Here is a 25188-nt window from a genome sequence, read left to right on the forward strand (position 1 = left end):
ATATCACTTCATATTTCCACAGAACTACAGCTCTATAATAGCTTTCAAAACAATACTTGCAAATGACAAGAACCTTGCTGTTATGAAGGACTTACCTCATAACTACAGTAACTCATTCCCATTCCAAGTCCCTAGAGGTAACCTGATGCCTTAATGGGTAGTGGTGCAAATCATCCTCTCCTCAATAGAAAGGGCATTACTGCTTCTCCACTCCGCCTACACACAAACCCCAACTGAGATGTAGTTGATAGAAAACCATCTCATCAGAATTCTGTCTTAATGTAATAGCAGGAACTGAAAAAAAAGGAGACTAAGCACAGTGATCATCTTCCTGGAAAAGGCAGACCTTAAATTTCAATTTAAAGAAGAGAGTAATGTGAACTTGAAGAGGAGAGAATAGAGTTCTGTGGCCATTTGTGATAGCTTAACGAAAGCTTGGAGGAGAGGAAGGAAAAACAGACTGCAAGAAGCAAGGAAAAGACTTTTGGCTGGAATGCCAGGTACAGACTTGGGCAAAGCCAATCAGAGGAAGGAGCATGTTAGTTACTCAAGGTCCTTGAAGACTATGGTTCATAATGGACATTTCCATAGCTATTTTACATGGTTAATTCTGTAAAGAAATTTCTTTTATCCTGTAGGTTGAAAACAACAACAAAAAGTTTCCTTATATGTTGTGCACAACAGGGCCACCAGTATAATACTTCTTTTTAGTCATGAAGCATTCTGGCTTTATCTTGGGTGCCCAATTGATGAGTTTTGACTAAGATGAATGAATGTCTGGTACCAGGTTGTTATGAGATGAATTGCCGCTCCCCCCCAAAAGATAACACTGGAGTTCTAACCCACAGTATCTTAGAACATGATCTTATTTGGAGATAGGGTCTTTACAGAGATAATCAAGTTAGGATGAGGTTACTAAGGTGGACCCTAATCCAATGACTAGATCCTTACAAAAAGGGAAAATCCGGGCATAGAGACAGACACATAGGCAGGAGCATGTCATGTAAAGATTGGGGTTAGGAGAGAGGCCTGGAACAGATTCTTCCCTCGCACCTCCAGAGGGAGCATGGCTCTGCCAACACCTTGATCTTGGACTTCTCTTTCAGGCCTGTGAGAAATAAATTTCTGTTGTTTAAGAACTCAGTTTATAAAATGTTGTTACAGCAGCCCTAGCAAACTAATTACACAAGTGCAACAGTAGTTTTGCTTGGACCAGGTTGTTCTGATAATAATTAGTAAAATACAAATTTAGCCAAAAATTATTTTTAAAGAAAAAAATTAACATGTTACTCCCTAGATGCTATTTCTATTTTACCATGGCTCTTGTCTCATCACTTCAGAATTACGGCCAAGCCTTAGCGATTCAAAATACAAAAAAATGACTAAGGAAGTATTGATGACACAGATACATGAAGGATGCCTACCCAAACAGAATCAAATAAAATACTTAGTCAAGACTGAGCCTTTAATCTAAAACCTTCTGGTCAAAGCTATGAATCAGACCTACATTCACTTGGTTTCCTTTTTTGTCTAACCTGTTTTGATGGTGCAAATAAGTATCATTATTATCTGGTTTGAGTTTCATTTTCTTCCAATTCCTTCTGTGTACTTTTTGGTAAAAGAGCCAACAAAGGATTCTATAGATGAGGGGTCTGCAAACTACTGTCCACAGGCCAAATCCCATCTGCCACTTGCTGGAACACAGCCATGTCCATTTGTATATGCATTATCTATGGCTGCTTTTGAGCTACAAAGGCAGTGCTGAGTACCTGTAAGAGAGACCTTATGGACTGCAAAGACTAAAATATTTACTATCAGGCTCTTCACAGAAAAACATCTGCTGAGCCTGGCTACCCACAGTGCTATGAAATGTATGAGCAACTCCTATGTAAACCTTTCTTGACTGTTTACCTTGATTGTCAACAATCCCAATTCCACTAATATTTTCCATTCCTAATCCACACATTGAACTAGAGAACAATGAAAAGAAGATCCCCTTTGAACTTGAAATAGCATCTTTTTTGCTTGAATTTGTCTTAATGTTCTCTAGTTTTCCACATCCCTTTTAAAGAATTAAAACCAAATTTGGCAAGGAATTGATGCCAGGAAAGTGGAAGATATACTTTCTTTCCTTCTCTACTCTGCCTTAGTACCCCAGGAAGCAGCTCAATATGGTCAGTTAAAGGGTAGAAGAAATCTAAGGTGACAATCAACACAATGACAAAATTGATCAGCCAACTCAGAATCTTATTTCTACCATGGAATCAAATCAAACGTACCCAGAAATCAAACAGTCTAGATTCAGGTCATCTGGAACATGACAGCTGTAGGTTAAACATGTTGTTACTATGAACTTCTCAAATACCTGCCCTTCATATGGCATTAATTCCCACCTTATATACTTATTTATATACCTGCCCCAGAGCCCCTATTGGACTGTAAAGTTGAGAATAGGACCGTTTATGTATTATTTTCAAGGCCTAACATAGCGGTTGGTCCATAATGGACTCTAAAAAATTAAATGAATGAATAATGATCCAGGCTGGATTTGTCTGAAAAGATCCCAAACTGCACTGTCAGGATATAGGGGTTCTAGTCCTGGTTTTGTTATAAATAAGCGGTGTGATATTGAAACATTCTGACCTCTAAAATAAGGACTGGGAAAAGCTGGTATCTTAAGATTCTTTTAGCACTAATAGTCTACGTTTGTTTTTGTTTTTTTGTGGTACACGTGATATAACAGACATCATTTCATATCACTTCATCCAAAACACTAGTATCATCACATCACTGGATTCATTGAGGGTTAATTTTCATGCTGTGGACACAGAAAGAATCGATGATGGTCTCCGAAAGACACCTGCCCACAAGGCAACTGAGAACCTTAAAATACATAAAAAGAGAAATGTTCCACGTGAACTACTGTGACTGAAATATCTTAATTATAAAAAAGGGGAATAAATTGGCCGTTCACATTTTTCAAGAACACAGAGAAGCATGTCCTGGAGGGGCCTTCCGCACAGCGGGGTTGTAAAGTCTTCACTGTGGTTTCTTCTATACAGGAACTTAACCTAGAAACCACAGAGCAAATTCTGCATGCTGTAATAAGTCAGGCAGGAAGGGGCTAAAAATATGTAAATTTGTCTACCCACAGCCAATTATACCAAAAAAAAAAAAAAAAAAGAAAGAAAGAAAGAAACGATAAAACAAATTTAGAGGGCAAGGGAGGGCATTAATAATTAGAATGTGTGGGTTTTCTAGATCACTGATATTTTAAACTAGATTGATTTCCCAAGTCAGTAATCATGATTTCATAAATGCTTCAAGAAGCAATAAAATAGGTGGAAAAATGAACCCTAAGAGACAAGAAATTAAAAACAAAAGAGATGATAGCCGGTAGATTCCAGTTTATTTTGTCCGAATGTACTGTGAAGCATACCATCCCTAAAAGCCCACTTATTCAGAAAATGATTTTTAAAAACCTCATATGAAAACACAGTTATAAGGATGTGCCACACTTGGAACAGCCAAGACTTTTAAGGTAAGGTGGTGGAGAACTAAGAATCAGAAGACTGAGACTTTTCAAGCTGTGAGACATTGGACAAATCACTCACTGTCTCTGGATTTTAATTTCCTTGTGGGTCAGTTAAAGAGGTTGCACTAGACAGCATCTAAGATCCTTCCAACTCCAAATGCAAAAGGCTCCTTAAATAAATGTCTCCTAAACATTCCCACAGAATATAGGTAGTAACTATTCTAGGACAAGTGGTTCCAAGATCAAGTAATTCTAGGAAATGATGAAATGCACAAAGCTGGACAAATGTCTTTATTGCAGGACTTCTCAGAGACTTTTTTATGCTAATTTATACCGTTACTCTCCCAGACAATACCATATAGTATGTAGTATTTCCCAAGTTTCTTTGAACACTGAATATTTTAATTCTTGGAACACTTTCAACATTTAATAGAATCCGAGTATCTTAGTGAACACAATTTGGGGAAAGCAGCTTTAAACTAAATACACTTCATGAATTTAAAATCAGACGCTGAAAGAAGCAAGATGGTCACATAATAGTTTAGGGCATCCGTTTCAGAAACCGTAATATCACTACAGTGTCGACATGTCACAAAGCACTTTATCTTACATTAACTCATTGACCCTTCACTCTAGAAGTCAGGGATGGAGAGAAGAATCATTTCCATTTTACCAATGAGCACTCAGTTTCACTTCTAGATCTTTCTCATCACAAAGTATTTTCTGCTAATGAACAGAATGATCCATCTTCCACCACTATTATCATTCCAGGCTTTCCTTGACCCATCTTCCAACGTCCTCTTGTGTAAACTGATTTGTTAGGTGACACTCTAAGGAAAGAGAGAAGCAGACAGAGCCCCTGTGCCAAGTACTGTGCTAAGAACTGTCACATACACGATTCACCTAATCATCTCAATAACATTAACTATTACATCTAGTTTTGCCTTTGAGGAAAGTAAGACCAAGAAAGTTTAAGCAATGTGTTCACAGGGAGCCTGGGTGGCTCAGTCAGTTGAGCATCCGACTTTGGCTCAGGTCATGATCTTGCGGTCTGTGAGTTCGAGCCCTGTGTCGGGCTCTGTGCTGACAGCTCAGAGCCTGCAGCCTGCTTCAGATTCTGTGTCTCCTTCTCTTTCTCTGCCCCTCTCCTGCTCATGCTCTCTCTGTCTCTCAAAAATAAATAAAAATGTTAAAAAAAATTAAAAAGAATTAAAATAAAAAAGAAATGTGTTCTTTATAACTGTGAACTAATAAAGGATAAAGGTCCACACCCATATCCACTTTTTTTCTGTAAAAGCAATACATGAGATCCTTCCCGCTGATGGAATGGAGAGAGAAGCCCTGGAAGCTGGGTAAGGATCCAGGTTATATATCCATTCTCTCAGGGATTTGGAGTGAACAACTGAAACTATCCAGGTTCTGTGAAATGAGGACAAGAGGAAATACCTCACAGAGGTGTTGTAGAATAGAGACGATGAAATGTAAAAGTACTCAGCCATAGGTCCAGTGCACAGAGAGTGCCCAATAAATTTAGCCCCTTCCCTTCAGAACTCACATGCTTTGTGAGAAGAAATAATTAGATAGTTCAGATGCTAAGACACTAAATAGAACGAAAGGCAGAGAAAGACATATAGGTGTATCTGGAATGGTGTGTAAAGGCTCCTGGAGGAGAGGTCTTAACAAAGCGGTGATGGTGAGAAAGAGCACTGACAGAGCCAGAAATCCACCTGACTTTCTACTCTGAAGTGAAAAAGAATCTAAGTTTGGACCCAGGAAGGAAGGAAGGAAGGAAGGAAGGAAGGAAGGAAGGAAGGAAGGAAGGAAGGGAGGAAGGAAGGAAGGGAGGAAGGAAAAGGAAAGGAAGGAGGGAAGCCGGCCGGCGAGTTGGTCCAAGAAGTGATGGAGTTGGGATCCACACCCATTTCCACCTTTTTTTCTTCAAAAGCAACTCAGATATTCTGAAACAGTTTGACAGTGTATTTTAAAACTTAAGCTGGACTTGTGGTTCAGTTAAAAAAAAAATCAGTATTTTATTTTGGTTTGTGGTTCATGGTTCGTTGAAGTCTGTTTGAAATATGATTTGATTTACACAAATATTATAACAGTAGAGATAGGGAGGTATAAACTATACAAGAGCCACATCTGTATAATTATAACCACCTGAGCATTTACTGCCTGCCAGACACATTATCTCATTTAATCCTCCCCGCAGCCCTACAAGGTAACATCCTGAAACTGCTCCACCTTCAAGATCTTGACCCCAGAACATCCTCTCAAATTTCTCCTTCCTTCACTCCAAAGGACTTGTCTTTTTATCTTATTACAACCTGCATGCCCTTCCCTGTTCCCAAAGTTTATTATGTCTTTTCATTTCACCTGTCTCTTTAACCTCCATAACAGTGCTTTCAATTTTTGTACAGATTCACCTTAGCAATGCCAAACCCTCTTTACCCAGATTCTTTTCCCCCATTTATTGCTGGAAAAGGGTCAAAATATCTTGCCAACTCAGACTATTGAACTCCCAGAGGCCCTCACTACAGCACAGTCACCTTTTTACTTGATTTGAATACTCACCAAATTCCCAAAAGTAATTATTCCAAATCTTGTCATACTCTTTAAGCCTAGAATTACAATCCCTCCCCCACCATCTCTTTTTCAATCTTAACAGATGACCTAGCCTCTTTACTGAAATGTAAGCTTTTTAAAGGACTGAGTTTCACTGTTCTTCCTACTTCTCCTTGACATCCCTAGCATTCCCAACCTCCTCCTTCCAGTTATCATTGACCTGAAACTCACTCAGATCCCTTTCCTTTAAGACTAACCTTGCGTCAATCTTTCTTAAAGATCTATTTCCACCTATTCCCTCTGTTTTCTATTACCTTGCTCTACCCTACATCCATAGTCAGATACTAAGATAACCCTCTCTCAAGGCGGTCTGAAGGGACTCTTTCCTTTGGACACCTAATTTCTCTAAAGACACAGCCTCCTCCCTTATTCACTCCTTAAACCCTCTGGAATGTGCTTTCTACAACCCTCACACCTGCCTTCCCTTCCCTGCCCCACCACACACATACTACTCTATTGAAACTTCTGTTTCAAAGGCTTTCAAAGACCTCCCAATAGATTATTTCCAATAGCCTTTTACTCAGCCTCTGTCTTCCCTGACCTCCAGGAAACCTGTTAACAGAGCTGACCATCTTTTCTTGAAGCTTTGTTCTTCTTGGGCTTTTGTGACACTATGGATTCCCCCAACATTTCCCGCTACAGAATCTTTGTTTCCCCAGGTCCATCCAGACTCCTCTGGACATACTGTTTCCCCGGAGTGCTTTAACCTATACGCAGTGCTCCACCTCTTAAGTTTCAGGAGGTTCTGAGTATTGTGTCCACAGCTCCAGTTCTACCTGGGGAGGGTAATGTGTGACAGGGTGATGGGCAAACCGAGCTCACTGGCTTTCCTCAGAAATTTTTAGTGTGGTAGGATGAACATCCTAACCCCTGAAGCACCCTATCTGCCCATCTTCCGTACTTCTGTTGAAGTGGTTGAAGTGAGAGATCTTTTAACAAAATGAATGTACTTGCCACGCTATAGATGGTATTGATGACTCCACAGCATAGATGACATGTACCATCAAGAAAAAGATTTGCTGTATAAATGCTGCACTCCAGAGAATGTGGGGGTCTAGTCAAACATGAAAATCCATGCACCCATGTGACACAGCCTCTATACCGACTTTAGGGCAATCCCAGGAGGAGAGTAGTAAAAAAAAAAAAAAAAAAAAAAAGTTTACAACCATCTCCTTGATGCAAAGTGTGTTCGTACAGTGGTTCACACTGTGGGCGCTATTAGCCCTTGAGGCTGGACGATTCTTCCTTAATGAGACTGACTTGCACACGCAAGGGCCTTTTGCATCCCTGGTGTCTGAGCATTGGAATTTAGCACACCCCTCCCCGTACTTATTTTAACACATAAAAAAATGTAGAAAATCTCTGTATCAGAATGGTGGGGTTCTTCCTTACCACTGAGACCAAAGCAAGCAAGGCTGCAGTGACTTTTCATTTTCCTAATCATCTAAAACTAGAAACCTAGGATCTTTTACTAAGCAACCTCCCATCCAGTCACCAGCCATTCTCGTCAATTTTTGTGTGTGCAGTATCTTAAATCCATCCCATCTAATACACCCACACTGCCACTACTCCCTTTTACAACTTTATTTCAACCAGGGCCCCACCTGCTCAACTCAGGCTCTCCTATCCAGCCATTCTAGCAAACTAGACCCTATCCCCCTCTGCCCTCCAACCTGTACCCTGCAGTCTGGCCATCCTGAAATGCTCACTCTTCCCCTAATAAAGCCCATGCTTTCCATCTTCCATCTTTGCTGTAATGTTCCTTCCGCCTGAAATGTCACCGTCCGTGATGTAACCAACGATCCCATCTCCTGAGTTAGAAATTTGGCATCATCTTTAAGTTCTTCTTCTCCTTCCACATGTGGTCATAAAATCTTTTGGAGGACACAGATCCCTTTGGCAAGCTGATGAAAGCTGGGAACCTCTCCCCAGGTTTTACATTTTACATACAATTTTAGGGGCTTTATGTACTCAAATGTCTATAAAATTTGGTTGTTCCTCTTGTCTACAATTTAACTGCCTTCTTCTGGGTCCTCACTATCTCCCATCTATTTTAACAGCTAGCTGACTGGTTTCCCTGCACAGCCTCTCCCCTGATGCAGTGTATCCCCTGTATGCCACCAGCTTACTTCCTACAGAATGATGTCTGTTCCCAAAACCAATTAAGTTAGGTTACATACTCAATAATTATTTAACTCTATGTTTTGGAGTCTGTTAAACTTCCAGTTAAACTAAAGAACATATCCACTCCCTTGGAATTGGTCTGACGCATCTGACCTATAAAACTGAGAACACACAGAGAGAAAGTAAAGACAATGTCATTTCTAGAATCTTTCACTAGGTAGGATTGGTTTGATCATGAATGGTCTTCCAAAATGGCCATTTGGAGGCAGTTGTCTGAAGAGGGAGAGACAGAGAGCTTGTCTTCGAACACAGCTGAAGGAAATTCTACGTGATGAGAATGACATGAAAAAACAACGTGATGTAATAATCTGAGATAATACAAAACACAAAGCTACATATTTGCGCTCGGCCTGCGTACACAGCACCGAAACAATGAGACTTGAGCAGATGTTGTAAAGTGACCTACCCACTAGCATGGTAAGAACCAGACAAGGCAATACTGCTTTCCTTCTCTCTCTCAGCCCCCACCTCTTCCTTCCTCCCTCAGACTCCCTCCTCCTCTCACTCTGGAACCTCGCAGCCTCTACACGGTGCACATCTAAAACTCCCCTGATATACTGAAAATCCCCCTGGGTTACACAGTAACAACAGCTTCTAAAGTGCTGACATTATCTGAACAGTGTATTTCTTACTGAAACCTCATGTTCCATTATAAATTAAAGACGACTGTAAAGAAGCCACACCTCCCACTCCACTGCCCTTTCAAAAAGCTAAAACTAAAAAGGAAGTATGTGATGAAGATAGTCATGAGCATTCATAATAAAATAAATCCAAAGGATTCTGACATAAGTAGTAGAACAGTCTCGTTTTTCACATTTTACGTAGAAGTTAAATGTGGGGGAATCTGCCCCCAAAGCAGCTCTGTTTAAGTGCAACTATAAGTCAAATGAAAACAGAGACGATAATGGTCAATTCCTCAATATTTAGGATAGCTATTTTCTGGAAAAATAATCTAGGATAAGAAATTTCATATATATAGCTACATTTTCCCCTTACTGACTCATGTAGATAAACTGGTGTAGATAAATGTTTTTAAAACATCAGAACATACAAAGCGTATTTTAAGTGTGTTTAAAATAGGAAAATATTGGGGTGCCTGAATGGCTCAGTCAGTTAAGCATCTAACTCTTGACTTCAGCTCAGGTCATGATCTCATGGTTTGTGGGTTTTGAGTCCCACATCGGGCTCTACACTGATAGTGAAGAGCCTTCTTGGGATTCTCTATCTCCTCTCTGCCTCTCTCTTTCAAAATAAATAAACTTAAAAACAAAAAGAAAGGAGTCAGTTAAAAAAATAAAATAGTTGGGCCCCTGGCTGGCTCAGTCAGTTAAGCATCCGACTTTGGCTCAGGTCATGATCTCGCACCTCGTGAGTTCAAGTCCCGCGTCGGGGTCTGTGCTGACAGCTCAGAGCCTGGAGCCTGCTTCAGATTCTGTGTGTGTCTCTCTCTCTGCCCCTTCCCTGCTCTCTCTCTCCAAAATAAACATTTAAAAAATTACAAATAAAAAAATAAAAATAAATGAAACAGGAAAATACTAAGTTCATAAATATAAAAAAACTATCCATCAGTAAAAGTGATTTCCAAAAAGATGCTATTAATAATTTTCAGTAAAAATAAGAATAGAAATTCATAAAAAATAGGAAAGGACCACATCTCAAGGCTCAGGCACAGAAACAAATAATGCCTATATGCTACTTGCTGAAATTCTCAATGACATCAATTTCTTGGATGTTCACAAGTTTTAGACATGAAAAATAATACAATTTTCTAAGTTTTTTTCATTTTTCATTTATTTTTTTCTTGACAACCAAAGAATTATATATTTATTGTGGGAAGCAAGAAGGACTGGAAGGTTGAAAAAAATGTAAACAATCTCTCAAAATAAGTCACTAGTGATTCTGCCTACCAACAGGAAAATATTTGTTAATATTTTGGCAATTTCCCTCCAGTCCTTTTTTTAAAATTCATTTTTGAGACTGTAGCGTATGTACAATTAACAAATATGAATATAATCTTATACTATAGTGTTTATACTACAGTGTTTTGAAATTCTATATGTTTAAATAAATAAGGTGGAACCAAAACATCATTCTATTTACTAGGGTACTACTCTGTATCACATCAAGTTTTTCTGTCCCTGATGCCATTTAATAAGTGTTAAATAACAATAGCTATATTGATGCTAAGTGAAATAAGTCAGCAAGAGAAAGACAAATATCATATGATTTCACTCGTGGAATTTAAGATACAAAACAGATGAACATAAGGGAAGCAAAAATAATATAAAAACAGAGAGGGAGACAAACCATAAGACTCTTAAATACAGAGAACTAAAGGTTGCGAGAGGGAAGTGGGGGATGGGCTAAATGGGTGATGGGCATTAAGGAAGACACTTGGGATGAGCACTGGGTGTTATATGTAAGTGATGAATCACTGAATTCTACTTCTGAAATTATTATTTCACTATATGTTAACTAACTTGGGTTTAAATTTAAAAAATAAGCAAGCTTAAAACAAAAACAATAGCTATATTGATTCATTACCTGAACACAGAATTTAGTTTGCTCCATTTAATTTTTCACCTTGTCTTTACTCCAGAAAAAGCTTGCTTTCTTGCTCATGGTATGTCTATCCTATTTCAAAATTTACTAAGCTTTTAGAATGTGTTAAGCAAAGCATTCTCTACAGATGTGAGTTTAAAAACAAACACCCACCAAACACCTACAGACGTCCGAGGACAAAAAAAAAAAAAAATGTTTATTTTTCTGAGTAATGCAGAGATGGCGTCTTTGAAAACCAAATATACAAACAAGACAAAGGAAAGAATTCAGGAAATCATCATGCATATACTAATAATCAAATCTGTTCTCAAATTAAAAGGTAGCAATTCTCACTGATAAAAGTGATCAATGCTTTTTTTTTCCTTCTCCAATCATATATTTGCATAAATAAAGACATGAAGATTGAAGGCTTTCTCTCCCAAAGAGAAGGCAAACTCTGCTAATAAGAGCACAATACAGAAATAGTTGTTTTAAAATATGGTGGAATGCACTTTTCTACTTTTGTGGTTCCTTCCTTCCTTCTTTCCTTCCTCTCTTTCTTTTTCTTTCCTTCCAGTGGTTAAAGAATCTCATCTTCAAGCTCCAGGTCCTTACCATTTTGGAGGCTATCCCCACTTTCTAAACATAGTCCATTCTTAGAGGCTGTGTCAAGGTCTCCCAGATCACACAGAGCCTCTCAGGACCACCCGCTGTTGCTTGCTCTGTGGGGACATTAATAATAATAGCACCTCCCAGAAGGATTGACAGCAACAACCCTGTGGAATGGGCACTACTCTCTCCTTAACAGAAACAGAGACGTAGACAGGTTAAGGGGAAAGCATTCAAGTGGGAGAGCCAGCACATAAGCCAGGGTCTTTCAATTAGGCTGAGCAACAGTTAAAGAAGTTACAAGGGGAAATCTGCCTTATCATCAGGGTTCAAAGTATAGGCTACGAGGCAAAATTTTAGTGGAAAAAGTAGGAATAATAGGGCTTATCATTATGATTTTTTATATTTATACGATTTATATGATATTTTATGAATTTTAGTTGTAAAGTCCAGGAGACAGGGTTGCTGGACTGAGCGAATAAAAATACACAATACTACACAATATTTGGGACATACATATACTAAGAAATTATTCATGGTTTACCTGAAATTCAAATTTAACTTGGCATCCTATATGTTATCTTACAACCCCAGAGTAAAGGCCTTTATGAAACAAACAAAAAAACACGAATAAATTACAGAGCTACACTTCCCAAAGCTGAAATCTGGGACGCTCTGTGTGCCACATGTCTTTGGGAGGCCAAGTAAAGGGAAGTGTAGTGGGGCTACAGCTGGGCTTCCTTCTCCTTCTCCTGGTGGCAGACACAGCTTTGATGGCAGAGACCTAGCTTTCACCAACTAGGCCACTGAAATTCACTGCCTCCAAATTCCTAACCCTTCTCTACTTTCTATGGATGTTGTGAAGATTAAATATAGTTGAGGTTGGGAGGGAATATCATCTATATATCTTTAAATACTTATTTTTGGTGGAGTGCTTTGGAAACATATTCTCAGAAACGTGGGAAAGACAGACTCCTCCCCATCCCCCCACGCACACACACCACCAAGAAAGGGCTTGACAAGTATTGCCAATAGATGGGAAGCCCAGTTGACATCAGTCTCTAAAGGGAAGAATGAACGAAAACAAGAGATGTGTTCAAAACCCGAAGTGAACTACAGAAAATGTAGTGAGCTGCCAAAAGGGATGCCCAGCAGAAAAAGTGGGTGATCACAGATGGAGAATTCTGTAATTTTCAAATGGCTATGGATACATGTTTAAAACACAGTTCCTTGATTCATAAATTCTACTGAATCACCAAGATGCTGAGATAGCTTAAAAAAAAAAAAAAAAGTGTAGGACCTTACTTATGCACGCCAATTTAATTTTCTGCTACCTTCCCCTAAACTGCCAATCTCTAGGCCTGAGTATGTTTACCTTCTTCTCAAAGCAACAAACCGGGAGTAGCTGAGTGTTCATTTGAATATTTCTTTTTTTTTTTTAACTTAAGTATTTCTATGCACAACTTTAATCTTCAAACTTAACAAAACCCAATCTACTACACATCGATTGCTGTGAACAGAAAGTGCTTGAAGAGGATTAATCAACAGCTTTGTATGTCATCCTCCAACAAGGCCAAACACTGAATCACTGTTGGATTCTTCACGTGCAGCTACACCCAGTTAATCTTCAAGAAAGCAGCAAACTATGTAAATCTACTTAAACTGGGGAGATAAGCACTTCACTCATCAAAAGTTAGCAACACTTAACAAGTACAGCTATTTGCTGGCAATATCATTTGTAAAGAAAAAGACACACACACACAAATTCTTGTGTTCACCCCTCTACCTCAAAGGCCCCAATGCAAATCACTAGGGCATACAGCAAGAAAGGAATTGCTACCTGCCAGTTTGTAAAAGCCAAATTACAGGACATAACTGAGTCAACTACCCCGAGAAGGCAGTTCTAAAGTGGAAGTCACAAAACATGGAGAGAGAAGTGGCTAATAAAAGAATTCAAAGAAAAATCGAAATATTCATTTTCTCTATTTCAAGGCTGTAGCATAAAGCATTTTCTTTTTTTTTTGAAACACAATAAAATAGGTTCACAGCTACAGAGGTCCTGATAAATGTTTTTTGTTTAGACTGTGGGGGCACTTTCATACAGACTGGATATGCTTAAGAAATACTGTGTATCTGAAAGTCATAGGCAACAATAACAGGATGTACACACTTCTCCACCGAGACTTGAATAAACCATCTTTGTCCACATACTGCCTACTGGGTTATCACTTCACTCAAAGCCTCTCACTTTGACCTGAGCCAAGCAGGTGTACTTCTAATGCGCTCCTAGGCCTGCGATGCAGGAAAATCCTGTTTATCCGAGATGATGACAGACATCAGTGCTTTTTGATGCCCTCGATATACAACATGGGGCAGGAGGGAGATGAGCACTGAACTAAAACTGCCTGACTCCTATACATGTCAAATACAAACTTTTTAAAGACATTGTACAGTCTCCACTGAAACAATACTTTGACACAAATGCTGCTTTCAAATATCACGAACCCATCATCCATATCATCCATTCACCTCATTCTTTGCTTCCAACCTCACAACCTCCACCCTTTCCCTTCAAAAAAAAAAAAAAAAAAAAAGAGGCAGGAGGAATCCCTAAACTGAACTTTGGAGATGAGAAAGGCAATAGGCAGTGATGCAGATGAGCTCCGTGTGAGTTTCTATTGACATGTGCACATAAGCAGGCAGTTGCAGTGTGGTGGTTTTAAGAGCTTGACTGCCAGGGTCTATCTAAATCCTGCCTTTGGGTTGTCCAGACTGGACAAGCTACTTAAGCTCTGCCTCAGTTTTCTTAACTGCAAAGGAGATATTATTACCCACCTCATAGGACTGTCAAGATGACTAAAATTAGTTAATCCACCTAAAGCACTTAACACATTGGCCAGCAGGCAGTGAGGTGCTCAATGATGGTTAGCTACTACTAACATATATGGAAAAAAATGATTTTCATATCATTTTCCAAAGGTGACTTTTAGGTATTCCTCATATTCAATTTTTTCTTTAGGCAAATTATTTGAAATCAGCTATATTTCTAGATTAAAATCAAACCACATTAGACACCTAAAGTTTACCTATTCTTTCATCAGAATGAACAAATTAATGTGAACTGAAAGGTGCAAGCTTAACATCGCAAAATCTTACAAAAAGCATTAATTGCACTTCTCGTTTAGACGAAGCCAGGATGAGATCACAAAGTCACTCATGGTAACCAGGTCCCCACGCTGGAAGTGTGCTTTCCCAGTGAATGGCTAAATACTGACAAAAGAAACCTTTGACTCAAATACCACTGGTACCCGGGGTCTTGTGTCTGTATAATGCCTACACATTCATTTCTTTCTTTGCCTATAGAAAAAAGAAAGTCTGTTTGTTTTTCTGATTCAGTCAGCCCTTTTAGTCTCTGAATCTAAGGAGAGCCCAGTGAAAAGAAGAGCATCTTATCAGCGTGCTCCAGACCAGCAGGCTGTCCCCCTCTACACACAAAACCTCCAGCCCCTCACAGCAAAAGGGCCTCGCCCTCAGAGCCTTTTCCCCATTTCAGAGCTAACACCCCGCCGGGTTTTGACAATAAATAAATGAATACACAAGACCTTTACATAATTAGCCATCTTTTCAGGTAGAGAGGGGTGGGGGGGGAGGGTTCAGGAGAAGAATATTTATTGTGAATTGGCATCATGAGTGAAGCTGATGTAAGTGTGCTAGATCCCAGTACATTTATTTTAAATGAGGCCACACGAAATGAGTTTAGAGATGCCTGGTTTTGAATCTCGACAATTTTAGCATTATACTTCAGACAAATCAGAAATGCACTTTTTTTTTCATGGAAAAAAAAAAGAGAGAGAGCTTTTCTTAAACCAGGTAAAAGTTACATTGACTTGGGCAACCAGGGCATTCAGACAAGGGTGTGTTTACTGCCTTTTCAAGGGAAAGCTAACAAGTAAAAGAACCAAAGACTGGAAAACAATACTTTGTGACACCATAACTGTTTGATCAAATCAGCCCTACTTTGACATGTACTTATGCTAAGACATACCCCCCCACCAAATGACTTTGAGAACAAAAAGGACTAAATATAATCAATAATCCTGTGAATGTCTTTAGGAAAGCCACCAGGCATCACCAGGCATCTGTCATGATCTTAACAGAGCCACGGTCTGGATGGAAGGATAGAGTTCACTTGTATCATTATTGGGATAATAACTTAATTGATTTGTCTCAGTAGCTAAGGATGTAGACAAGAGATTTATTATGGAAGAAAAATATCTGCAATCGTGTTTTTGTTTTCTCAACAAGCCTCTTGCCACTGACCTCTAAATCAGTTTAACCTTTTCTAAACAGACCTGCACATTTTTTACATAATTTAAAGCTAGGTTTTGTTATTGCTGCTGCTGAAAGGCTCTGTGAGATTTATCACAACATGGCTTCAGTAACCTTCTTTTAAAAACAAAGATGAAAAACAAAACAAAAGGCCAAAACTATAAGCTCCCAGCTCCACTCCTATTTCCCGGCAGGGGATTTCGATCTAACCACTAAAGTGCCTTTGGAGTTCAATCTGTTAAAAAATGTATGAAACGGTATTAAAATAGGAAAAGGCATGTGTATGACTCAGGCTTATCCAAGTATCTCTGCAACTAGGATGTCACAGGATTTCCCTGTGCTTCTGAAAACTGAAAACCTTGAGAAAGTGACAGAAGTTCCTGTTTCGTCTTTTTTTTTTTTTTTTTAATATATATCGGGGGGGGGGGGACGCGCGCGCGCGCGCACACACACACACACACACACACACACTAGTCTTCCGGGTTTGCTATGAATCAGGCAGGTTCTTTCAGGTTCCGAGTGAAGACTGTTGCAAACCAATGTTACCACTTATTATCGTACTCTTCTACACACAAAGGTTTCAGGGGGGGAAAAAAAACCAAACTTGTTGCAGAGCTGGGAGAAGCCCCTGGCCCCGCGCTCTCCGCTCCGGCTGCCTCACCGCCCCTTCCCCTTCCTCCTCGTCCCACCCGGCCCGGCGGAGACGAGGGCATCTCCCCTGCTAAGGTCACCGGCCCGAGCCGTCCCCGCGGGCCGCCTCCTTCGGAAACAAGGTCACCGCCCAGTCCGGTCCCTCCGAGGAGGAGAGCGGTGTCCGGCCGAGCGCTGGCGCCCTTTGTAAAGCCGGGCGGCCGGCCTCGGCGCGGCATCCCGGCCGCCGCCTCACCTGCTTGCGATAGGGCGTCCTGCAGTTGCTGCTGCCCCCGGGGTTGCCGCTGCTGCTGGGGAAGATCATCGCGGCGGGCGCGGGCGGCGGGCGCGGGCGCGGGGCAGCCTCGCCGCGAGGGGGAGGGCGCAGGAGGGGCCGGCCGGGGCCGCGGCCGCTCTGGGAACTCCCTCTCGCCGCGCGGCGGCGGCCGGCGGGGGCTGCAGCTCGGGGCTGACTTCTCCTCCGCCCTCAACCTCCGGACTCGCCTAAAAGTGAGGCGCGACGGCGGCGGCGGCGAGCGAGACTCGGGCAGCTCCGGCGGCCGCCGCCCTGCGTGCCATGGACGGGAGTTCGCGCGCGGAGCTGGCGGCGCCGCGGACTCTCCCGGCGGCAGCGGAGGAGCAGCGCCGCCGCGTCCCCACCTACCGCGGCCTCAACCACCGCCCCGAGAGCGCGCCGGCCGGGGGCGGGGAGGCGGCCGCGCACCGCCTCGCGCCGCGCCCAGGCCCACCCGCGCCTCCCCGCCCGCCCTCTGGGCGCGGCGCCCGCAGCCCCGCCGGCCGATCGGCCCCCGCACGCTCCCTCCCGCGCTTGGGGCCGGGGCCGGGGCCGCGCGGCCAGGGTAGCCGCCGGCGCCCCCGCTCCGGTGCAATGGTTGGGTCTGGCTCCCCGCGTGCCGCACATTCCTTGGAGTAGCCACCCCCCTCCTCTTTTCTTTTTTTCCCCTCGGCTCTTTGCCTAAGCACCAGAGGCAGCTTTGCACCCCTGCTCGAAGCCCCTTTTAAGGGTATGGCTTCGGAGAGCACAATGACACCTGGGTAGGAACTGAACCAGTCCCGGGTCTCTCTTTTCTTTCATCCTTCCAAACTACCACCCACCCCCGCCCCCGCCATCTCTCCAAAGGGTGCGGGCAGTCCCTCGTACTTCAACAAACCAGCCTTCCACCAAACCTCTGCAAATCCGCGCTTCCCCAATTCACAACGCTAAAATTTTAGCACGGGAAAACAGGTCTACACTCCCAACCCTCTTAACGCAAATACGCACGGTAAAGTTCTGCCAGAGTTTACAAGCTTACCTTCAAGATGACAATATCAAATAGCAAAAATCACTTAAGGCCAATGGTTTGGTAAGCCTTCCTTTAAACTGGAATAGTGTAATCCTTCTATACGTTAATTACTAGATGCCACACAAACGTGCTCTGAGAGGGCACAGAAACTGTAAAAGAGGGACGGGGTGGGGGGGGGTAGTTTCCTTTGTTTCCCTGTTGAAATTATCTAACTCGTCTCAAGATGCCCCTTTTCTTGATCACTTTCGCTTTGGTGTATCAAGCCTAGAACCTGTGCATTGCAGAAGGCTTCTACAGCAAGTCCTACAGGCAGAGCCCGCAGGCTCTGGACAGGCCACTGAAGTAGGCTTGCCATCTGTCAGGATGGCCGGTTCAGCTGTATTACAGGGTAGTATCAGGGTGGTATTACAAAGTCCTTCCTGGCCGCTGATCTAACGCCTTGGAAGGGGCCATCTGCCATGAAAATGAAAAATCCTAACTCCTCTAAGAAGTGAAGGCACTCAACTTCTGGCTGCCATAAGGAAAACAAAGTGAGTCTACTAGCAAAGCTGTGGCTACTGAGCCCCACATTGTGTGTAGAGATACTACATTAAATAAATAAACTTAAAAAATAAAAAAAAAAAAAACTGAGGCCAAAGGTTTTTTCAGCAGCAAAGAACTGAAAGTATCTATCTTCAATAACCTGCTGGTGACTTAGCTACCTCCGTACTCCAAGATGCTCCCAATGCTCTCCAGCAGAAGTGATGACTCGCAAGTTTAACCCAATTTAAAACAACCATATACACAAAATACACAGCAGCAGCAAAGGACCTTATTCTAGACACAGTACTAGGTACACCATAGACAAGTAAGAACTTGCTAGATAAAATTCACAGAAACATATCTGTCCTTTTAAAGTGCTTTAAAAAAACAGCACAACTAACATTCAATTGCGTGTTAATATATATGCTAGAACTATTTCCTCCTACTCCATAAGTTTATAATTGTCTCAGCCGCTGCTTTGCCGTCACCTGTAACTAGGACACTTTACTGCAAGTTATTAACCACAGGTATAAAATATAAGGTTTTAGGTAGAACTGTTCAGGTTATAGGTACCTTTTTCCTGAGAACTTAATGCCCAGGACCCCCGCAGTTGAGGCAGGTCATCTATGGAAAAAATTCCATGTACAACCTCAGTTGTCATGATTGGTCTCTTAGGAAACCACAATCTAAACCACAAAGAACAGCATAGATTAATTTTTCTATGGCTCTGCTCTAAGGTATTTTTGATGTTGTGCTATTCTAGAATGCTAAGATTTGATTTGAAACCCTGCAGTAGTTTTACAGGGATAAGGCAAAATTTCAAGTGATAACAAACTTTAAATTAGAACACTAAAATATACTTAGAATATTTTATACTAAGTAATTAAAGAATACATTTGTATTCTTATTAAATATAAATAACATTAAAAGGACTGTATTTCTAAGAATGAAAAGGATATCTAAATATCAAAAATACATAGCATCTTATAATGATGAATGGCATACAAGGAGAGACCATTTTTTAAAACGGTGTCTACCAGCCAGGGTTCAAAAGTTTCAGACTTAGGTAGGTACTCTTAACTAAGCAAGGCATTATAAAGAAAGGAGAAGATAGCCCCAAAGACTGTAAAATGTAATGAAGTGATACTTAAAGCCCAAATGATTCCAATGTAAAAGAAATAACAGATATATGAAACCATGTGTATATACATAATCAGTTATAGATATTTACAAGTGCTTAGTTGTAAATGATTACAGGGATAGATCCTAGTGAGCTTCATCTGGAAAAGTTTATTGACCTTTGAAACAAATATGTTTTTTTTTTTTTTTTTTTTTTTAAATTTTTTTTTCAACGTTTATTTATTTTTGGGACAGAGAGAGACAGAGCATGAACGGGGGAGGGGCAGAGAGAGAGGGAGACACAGAATCGGAAACAGGCTCCAGGCTCCGAGCCATCCGCCCAGAGCCCGACGCGGGGCTCGAACTCACGGACCGCGAGATCGTGACCTGGCTGAAGTCGGACGCTTAACCGACTGCGCCACCCAGGCGCCCCAGAAACAAATATGTTTTAAGACAGACAAATCAAGGAAACATTCCAGAGAAACTGCAAGTTATCATGGGAAGAACATTGGAATCTGTCCTGTAAATGCTCATTCTCCTGAAAGGGAAACTGAGACTTTGCTACAACACCCTCCACCTCCAGCTCAGCTGGTGGGTAAAGTTATGAGAATCTGACCCAGGAGCAGCCAATCCAGAGACAGGCCAGTGACCTATGACATGGCTTGGATTGAAAAAAAGGAGCAGAGCCAATCAGATTCTCACCCTTGGGAATTTGATTCAGAAAACTCCAAAGGCTGAACTAGTGAGGAAAGGGGCAGAAACTGCAACAGCGCCAGGGGGTAGAATTGAGGCGACAAAAAGCCAAAGCCATATGTAAGCCAAGGTTATGAAGCAGCAGAAACTATGAGTAAACAGGAAGCTGACTGGCAGCAAGCAGAGTAAAGCAGATGCCAGGAGCGGGTGAGCACTTGGCCGTGAGATGATGAAGGGAGCAGCAGTCCCTGGAGCTGCTGTGGCTTCCAATAGCCAGCCCCTCCGTGTGTATACTTTAACCCCACCCCCCTTCCTCAGATGGCTTAAGTGAATCTGTATTTCACAATCCAAGGAAGAAAATTTAAACAGCCAGACAGATCTGGCTTCCCATTTCAGCTTCCCACTTACGAGCCACATGGCTTGGGACAAGTTAGTTAACCTCTCTGAGTCCCAGACTCCGAACAGATTGTCTTAAGTATATATACATTATACCAACAAAAGGGCCAAACTCAATAAATGCCTGTTGTTCTTATTGTTTTTCTAGGTTTTATAGTGGTGGTTTGTAGATTTAAGTGGGTGTACTGTATAAATAACTGATGCTTAGCAAGTCTGGCTGACCATCAAAGAGCCGGAGCAAGGGTATATAGCTGGAAAGGACAACAAGTAAAAAGAGCTTTCTTATGACTGTGTATACCACAGACTTCACTTTTAGAGGTTAAAAAAAAAGTGTGGCAAAGGTCTGTTTCAATAGCCGAGGTGCCCTGAAGGTTTTCTCCTACATTTGTTTTTGTCCCATTTCCTTTAAAGAAGTTCTGTATGGGACAAGAACGATTTCTGTATGAATGGGGAGACTGTGAGCCAGCATCAGAGATCACACTCTGTAAGGCAGGAGGAGTCTGCAAATGAGGACAATAAGGATAGAGTCATCCATCAGTAGAGGCAGAAGCCTGCAACCTCATGGAAGACATAGGACCTGTGACTTCCAAGCATTTATATAACTAGAATTTGAGAATCTGAATTTAGGAGACATTTGTCCTAAGAAACAATCTGAAAATGTGACTTTCATTTATAAAGCTCTGACAACAACCCTATTAAGTGGGAAGGGTGACTAGGCTCCATTTACAGATGGCAGGGGAAAAAGAGTAGGACTGACTGTCCTACCCATAGCTAGTAAGCAGCTAGCAAGTGTTAAAATCTAGATCTGGCTAGGGTTAAAAGACTTCATCCTGTGCTCCTTTAACTCTATAATGCTGTATCTCCACAAAGCCTTATAAGTAATGTTCCAGTTCCCAGGTGAGTACTTGTAACCCCTACAGCACCCGAGTTGCTCTACACTAATAATGCAAGGCATTAAGTGGTAAGTACCAGCCAAGTGGTCTAGACAAGTATGTGCTATGGGAGTCCGCCAGAGAGAAAGATCAATACAGGATACATAACATGGGTGTGGGAAGCTCAGATGTATAAATGTTTTGTTTGAGGGACATTTAGAAAGAAGCACTATGCAGATGGTCTGAAAAACAGAACTTGAGACAAACAGCTTGTATGAGAGAGGATGCAGATTTGGGGCAATCGCTGCTGAAATCATTGCTAATCGATGAACTCCCTGAAGGGAGCAGATGACAAATGATCAAAAGGCTAGGGAACCCCCTCATTCCAACATGCACATTACTGAGCCCCACAGCAGAGAGGAGCCTTTGAATGAAATTACTACAAAGAAAGTATAGTGAAGAAGCTAAGCTTTGCAAGAAATAAAAAAATGGGGACAGAGAAGATGTCCAATGAGGTAAGAAAGAACACCTCTATCAACAAAAGAATAGATTTATAATAGATTCTATCCCTATATCACTGCTTAAAGCACTTCAGGCACCTTTTTTTATTTGGATCACATTAAAAACAGAAAGGAATTGAGGGAAAATTCACCCAACATTATTTCAAATTACAATCTTTAATGAATAAAATATAACCACATGGTATTGGTTAGCATAAGCAGTTCACACTAAAAAATTATTTACATTTGAGAGTCTCTAGGTTTAAAAGCTCACAAAGCCTCTGGCTCCCAGCAAAAGAGAAAAAAAAAAAAAAAAAAAAAAAAGAAAGAAAAAATATGAGGTCAGCAGATTCTTTAAATTTCTTTTCTTTCCTCGTACAAAATGGAGTTGATAAAGTACCCAATTTCTAAAGTAGCTGCAATATTTTCTATAATTTACTATTTTGCTTTTTAAAAACCTATGATTCTTATTCTAGATTTAAAGCCTCCCTAGACATACATAAAATCATATGTATATAAAAATGAAACCACTCTAATAAAATAAAACTATAGCTCTACAGCTATAATCCTAGAAGGTATACAGAACAACATAAACATAGCCTGATGAGTCTGACCACAAGCAATAACCTGACGATTCTTAAATCTGTTCTGGGGAACAAAACAGAACAGTCCTTGCCCTACTACTGCTTCTCTGCATGGGCTAATAAATAATAGCTGTCATTTATTGAGTGACTACTATATTCCAGGCACTCTCTCAGCATGTCCTCTGCCCCATCTCTCTGTAACACACACGCAAACACACACACACACACACACACACACACACACACACACAGAATCATGAAGAAAGAATGATTATCCCACTTTACTGAAGAAAAAATGGAAGTACTGAAGCTTAGAGGTTTAAGTAACTTTCCCAAGGCCACAGATCCAATACGTAATGGAACTGAGGTTTGAACTCTGGTTTCTTTGACTCCAAAGTCCTCTGCCTCCAACAATACTAATGATGGTTATTAGCTAAGGATCAAGTGCAAACCCCATACGGGAAAACTTAAGAGCCCACACCTCAGCGTATATTGAGGCTTCCGCAATTACCATCTATGTGACCTTGTGCAAGTCACTTAAAAAAAGCTATGGAAAAGCATAAGAGACTCTTAAAAACTGAGAACAAACAGAGGGTTGATGGGGGGGTAGGAGGGAAGGGAGGGTGGGTGATGGGTATTGAGGAGGGCACCTTTTGGGATGAGCACTGGGTGTTGTATGGAAACCAATTTGACAATAAATTTCATATATTGAAAATAAATTTAAAAATAAGTAAATAAATAAATAAAATATAAAAAAGGCTATGGAGGGGCGCCTGGGTGGGCTCAGTCAGTTAAGTGTCTGACTCCTTATTTCGGCTCAGGTCACGATATCTGGGTTTGTGACTTCAAGCCCTGAGACCCGTGTTGGGCTCTGTGCTGACAGTGCAGAGCCCACGGGGAATTCTCTCTCTCTTCTTCTCTCTCTGCCCTCCCCTGCACGTGCACGCTTTCTCTCTCTCAAAATAAATAAATAAACTTTAAAAAAAGGCTATGGAATAATGTTGAGTTTTCATTCAGTTAAATATGTAGGCAAGCTTTTCAGTATTAGAATATACAGTAAATGGTACAGATACATACTCTGACATAAACTAGCTCCTAAACCTCTTTTAACTGATGATTACTGGGGCACCTGGGTGGCTCAGTCAGTTAAGCGGCCGACTTCAGCTCAGGTCATGGTCTCGTGGTCTGTGGGTTCGAGCCCCACATCGGGCTCTGTGCTGACAGCTCAGAGCCTGGAGCCTGCTTCAGATTCTGTGTCTCCCTCTCTCTCTGCCCCTCACCCCCAGTCTCTCTCTCAAAAACAAACATTAAAAAAATCAAACTGATGGTTACTAAGATGTAACTCCTCTCTTGAACCAGTTTTATTTTCTGGGATAGTTGGTAGGAAGGAGTTGGAAGAGATACAGGAAGAACTATCTTCCAGAAGCTAGGATGGTATTTAGGTGGAAGGTACTTCCGGAAACCTGCACTGGAACTGAAAACAAACTTTCCCTTGAAAAGTAGTGGGAGACAATATTAGTGATTAGTTTCATTGTGGGATTCATAGATGCTTCTAGGTCAACTAAAATCCTCATCACCATTTAGGACCTTCCTCTCTATGGAGAAACATCCTGAAAATCTGAAGCAAATCGTACATTAAAAAACTTTTGGATATAATCTGTTCATAAATTAGTTACTGCCTTGCTCTTATAGAATAGTTTAAAAATTCAAAGCTTACTCATATTTCAGGAATAATGGTTCTCTGTGAGTTAGATTTCTTTCCAAAGTTTTTCTATAAAAATAGGTATATGGGTGGGGGGGGGGTGCGCCTAGGTGGCTCAGTTGGTTAAGCATCTGACTTTGCCTCAGGTCATGATCTCACGGTTCGGTTCGGTTCGTGAGCTGGGAGTCCTGCATTGGGCTGCCCCTCTCTCTCTGCCCCTCCCCCATGTGCGCACGTGCTCTCTCTCTCTCTCTCTCTTTCAAAAATAAACATTTAAAAGTTTCTTTAAAAAAACAGGTATATGGGTTCTTATTCTTTTCAAAAAAAAATACAATCTGGGACAGGGGAAGGTTATACAAATTAAAAATTAAGGATTTTTGTTTTATTTTGTACTACATTGAATTTGCATCAAATTCTATAACTAAATAAAGGAGAGTCAACTATTTGGAAAACCAGGACAAAGAGCTCTGTTCATTTACTGTGGATTACTGTTTTCCTAAATTACCTGGATGGATGCCTCAATCCTCTATATTCTTGCACTGTGGAAATGTAGAATTGGGGCTATTATTCTCCATTCTATAGCAAGCCTATAAGAAAACAAGTGTTTGTTTTCACAATACTTCAATTCAATGAACTGTCCATGAATTATAGTAAAACATACAAATTATGAAGGATATTAGATGATGTCTGAAGTTACAGTTTTCCTAAAGAGATGTAAGTTAACATAATCATTTACTGTATGTCAGCAAACTATGGTCAAGGCAAAGCACTGAGGCGAGGAAGGGAGAAGCTTCTGTGCTGTGGAAACAGCAATCACATCCACCTCTTGCTACTTGGGAAGAGACAGAAAGGACTTAGGGTATCAACAGAATTTGTAGAAGTAGGGCCAAAAAAAATCTCTAAAATAATGAAAAACAAAGTTTGAACCTGGAATGACCATATCCTTTCCATGAGTAAAAATCAACTGCTGAAATGACAACGTGGAGAGTACAGAGTGAACAACTGTACATGGGACAAACAAAATCCTTATGTAAGCTCAGATT

At 41.1% G+C, this 25188-nt stretch overlaps 1 protein-coding gene across 8 annotated transcripts in view; it reads right to left on the reverse strand.

Annotated features, from left to right (window-relative positions):
- Nucleotides 1–25188, reverse strand: part of RBMS1 (RNA binding motif single stranded interacting protein 1) — a 219757-nt gene that overhangs the window by 115803 nt on the left and 78766 nt on the right. The window contains exon 1 of one of the 8 annotated variants that reach the window (XM_030326107.2): nt 16710–17105. The exons of 6 other annotated variants lie outside the window; for them this stretch is intronic. In XM_030326107.2, coding sequence (XP_030181967.1) covers nt 16710–16778 — 69 coding nt within the window. In that variant the 5' untranslated portion in view covers nt 16779–17105. Of the gene's footprint in view, nt 1–16709; nt 17106–25188 lie in introns of those variants that run through there. One more of the 8 variants, XM_030326105.2, reaches the window with a different exon arrangement.

The sequence above is a fragment of the Lynx canadensis genome, chromosome C1 (genome assembly GCF_007474595.2).
Source record: "Lynx canadensis isolate LIC74 chromosome C1, mLynCan4.pri.v2, whole genome shotgun sequence".
Classification (NCBI taxonomy): domain Eukaryota; kingdom Metazoa; phylum Chordata; class Mammalia; order Carnivora; family Felidae; genus Lynx; species Lynx canadensis.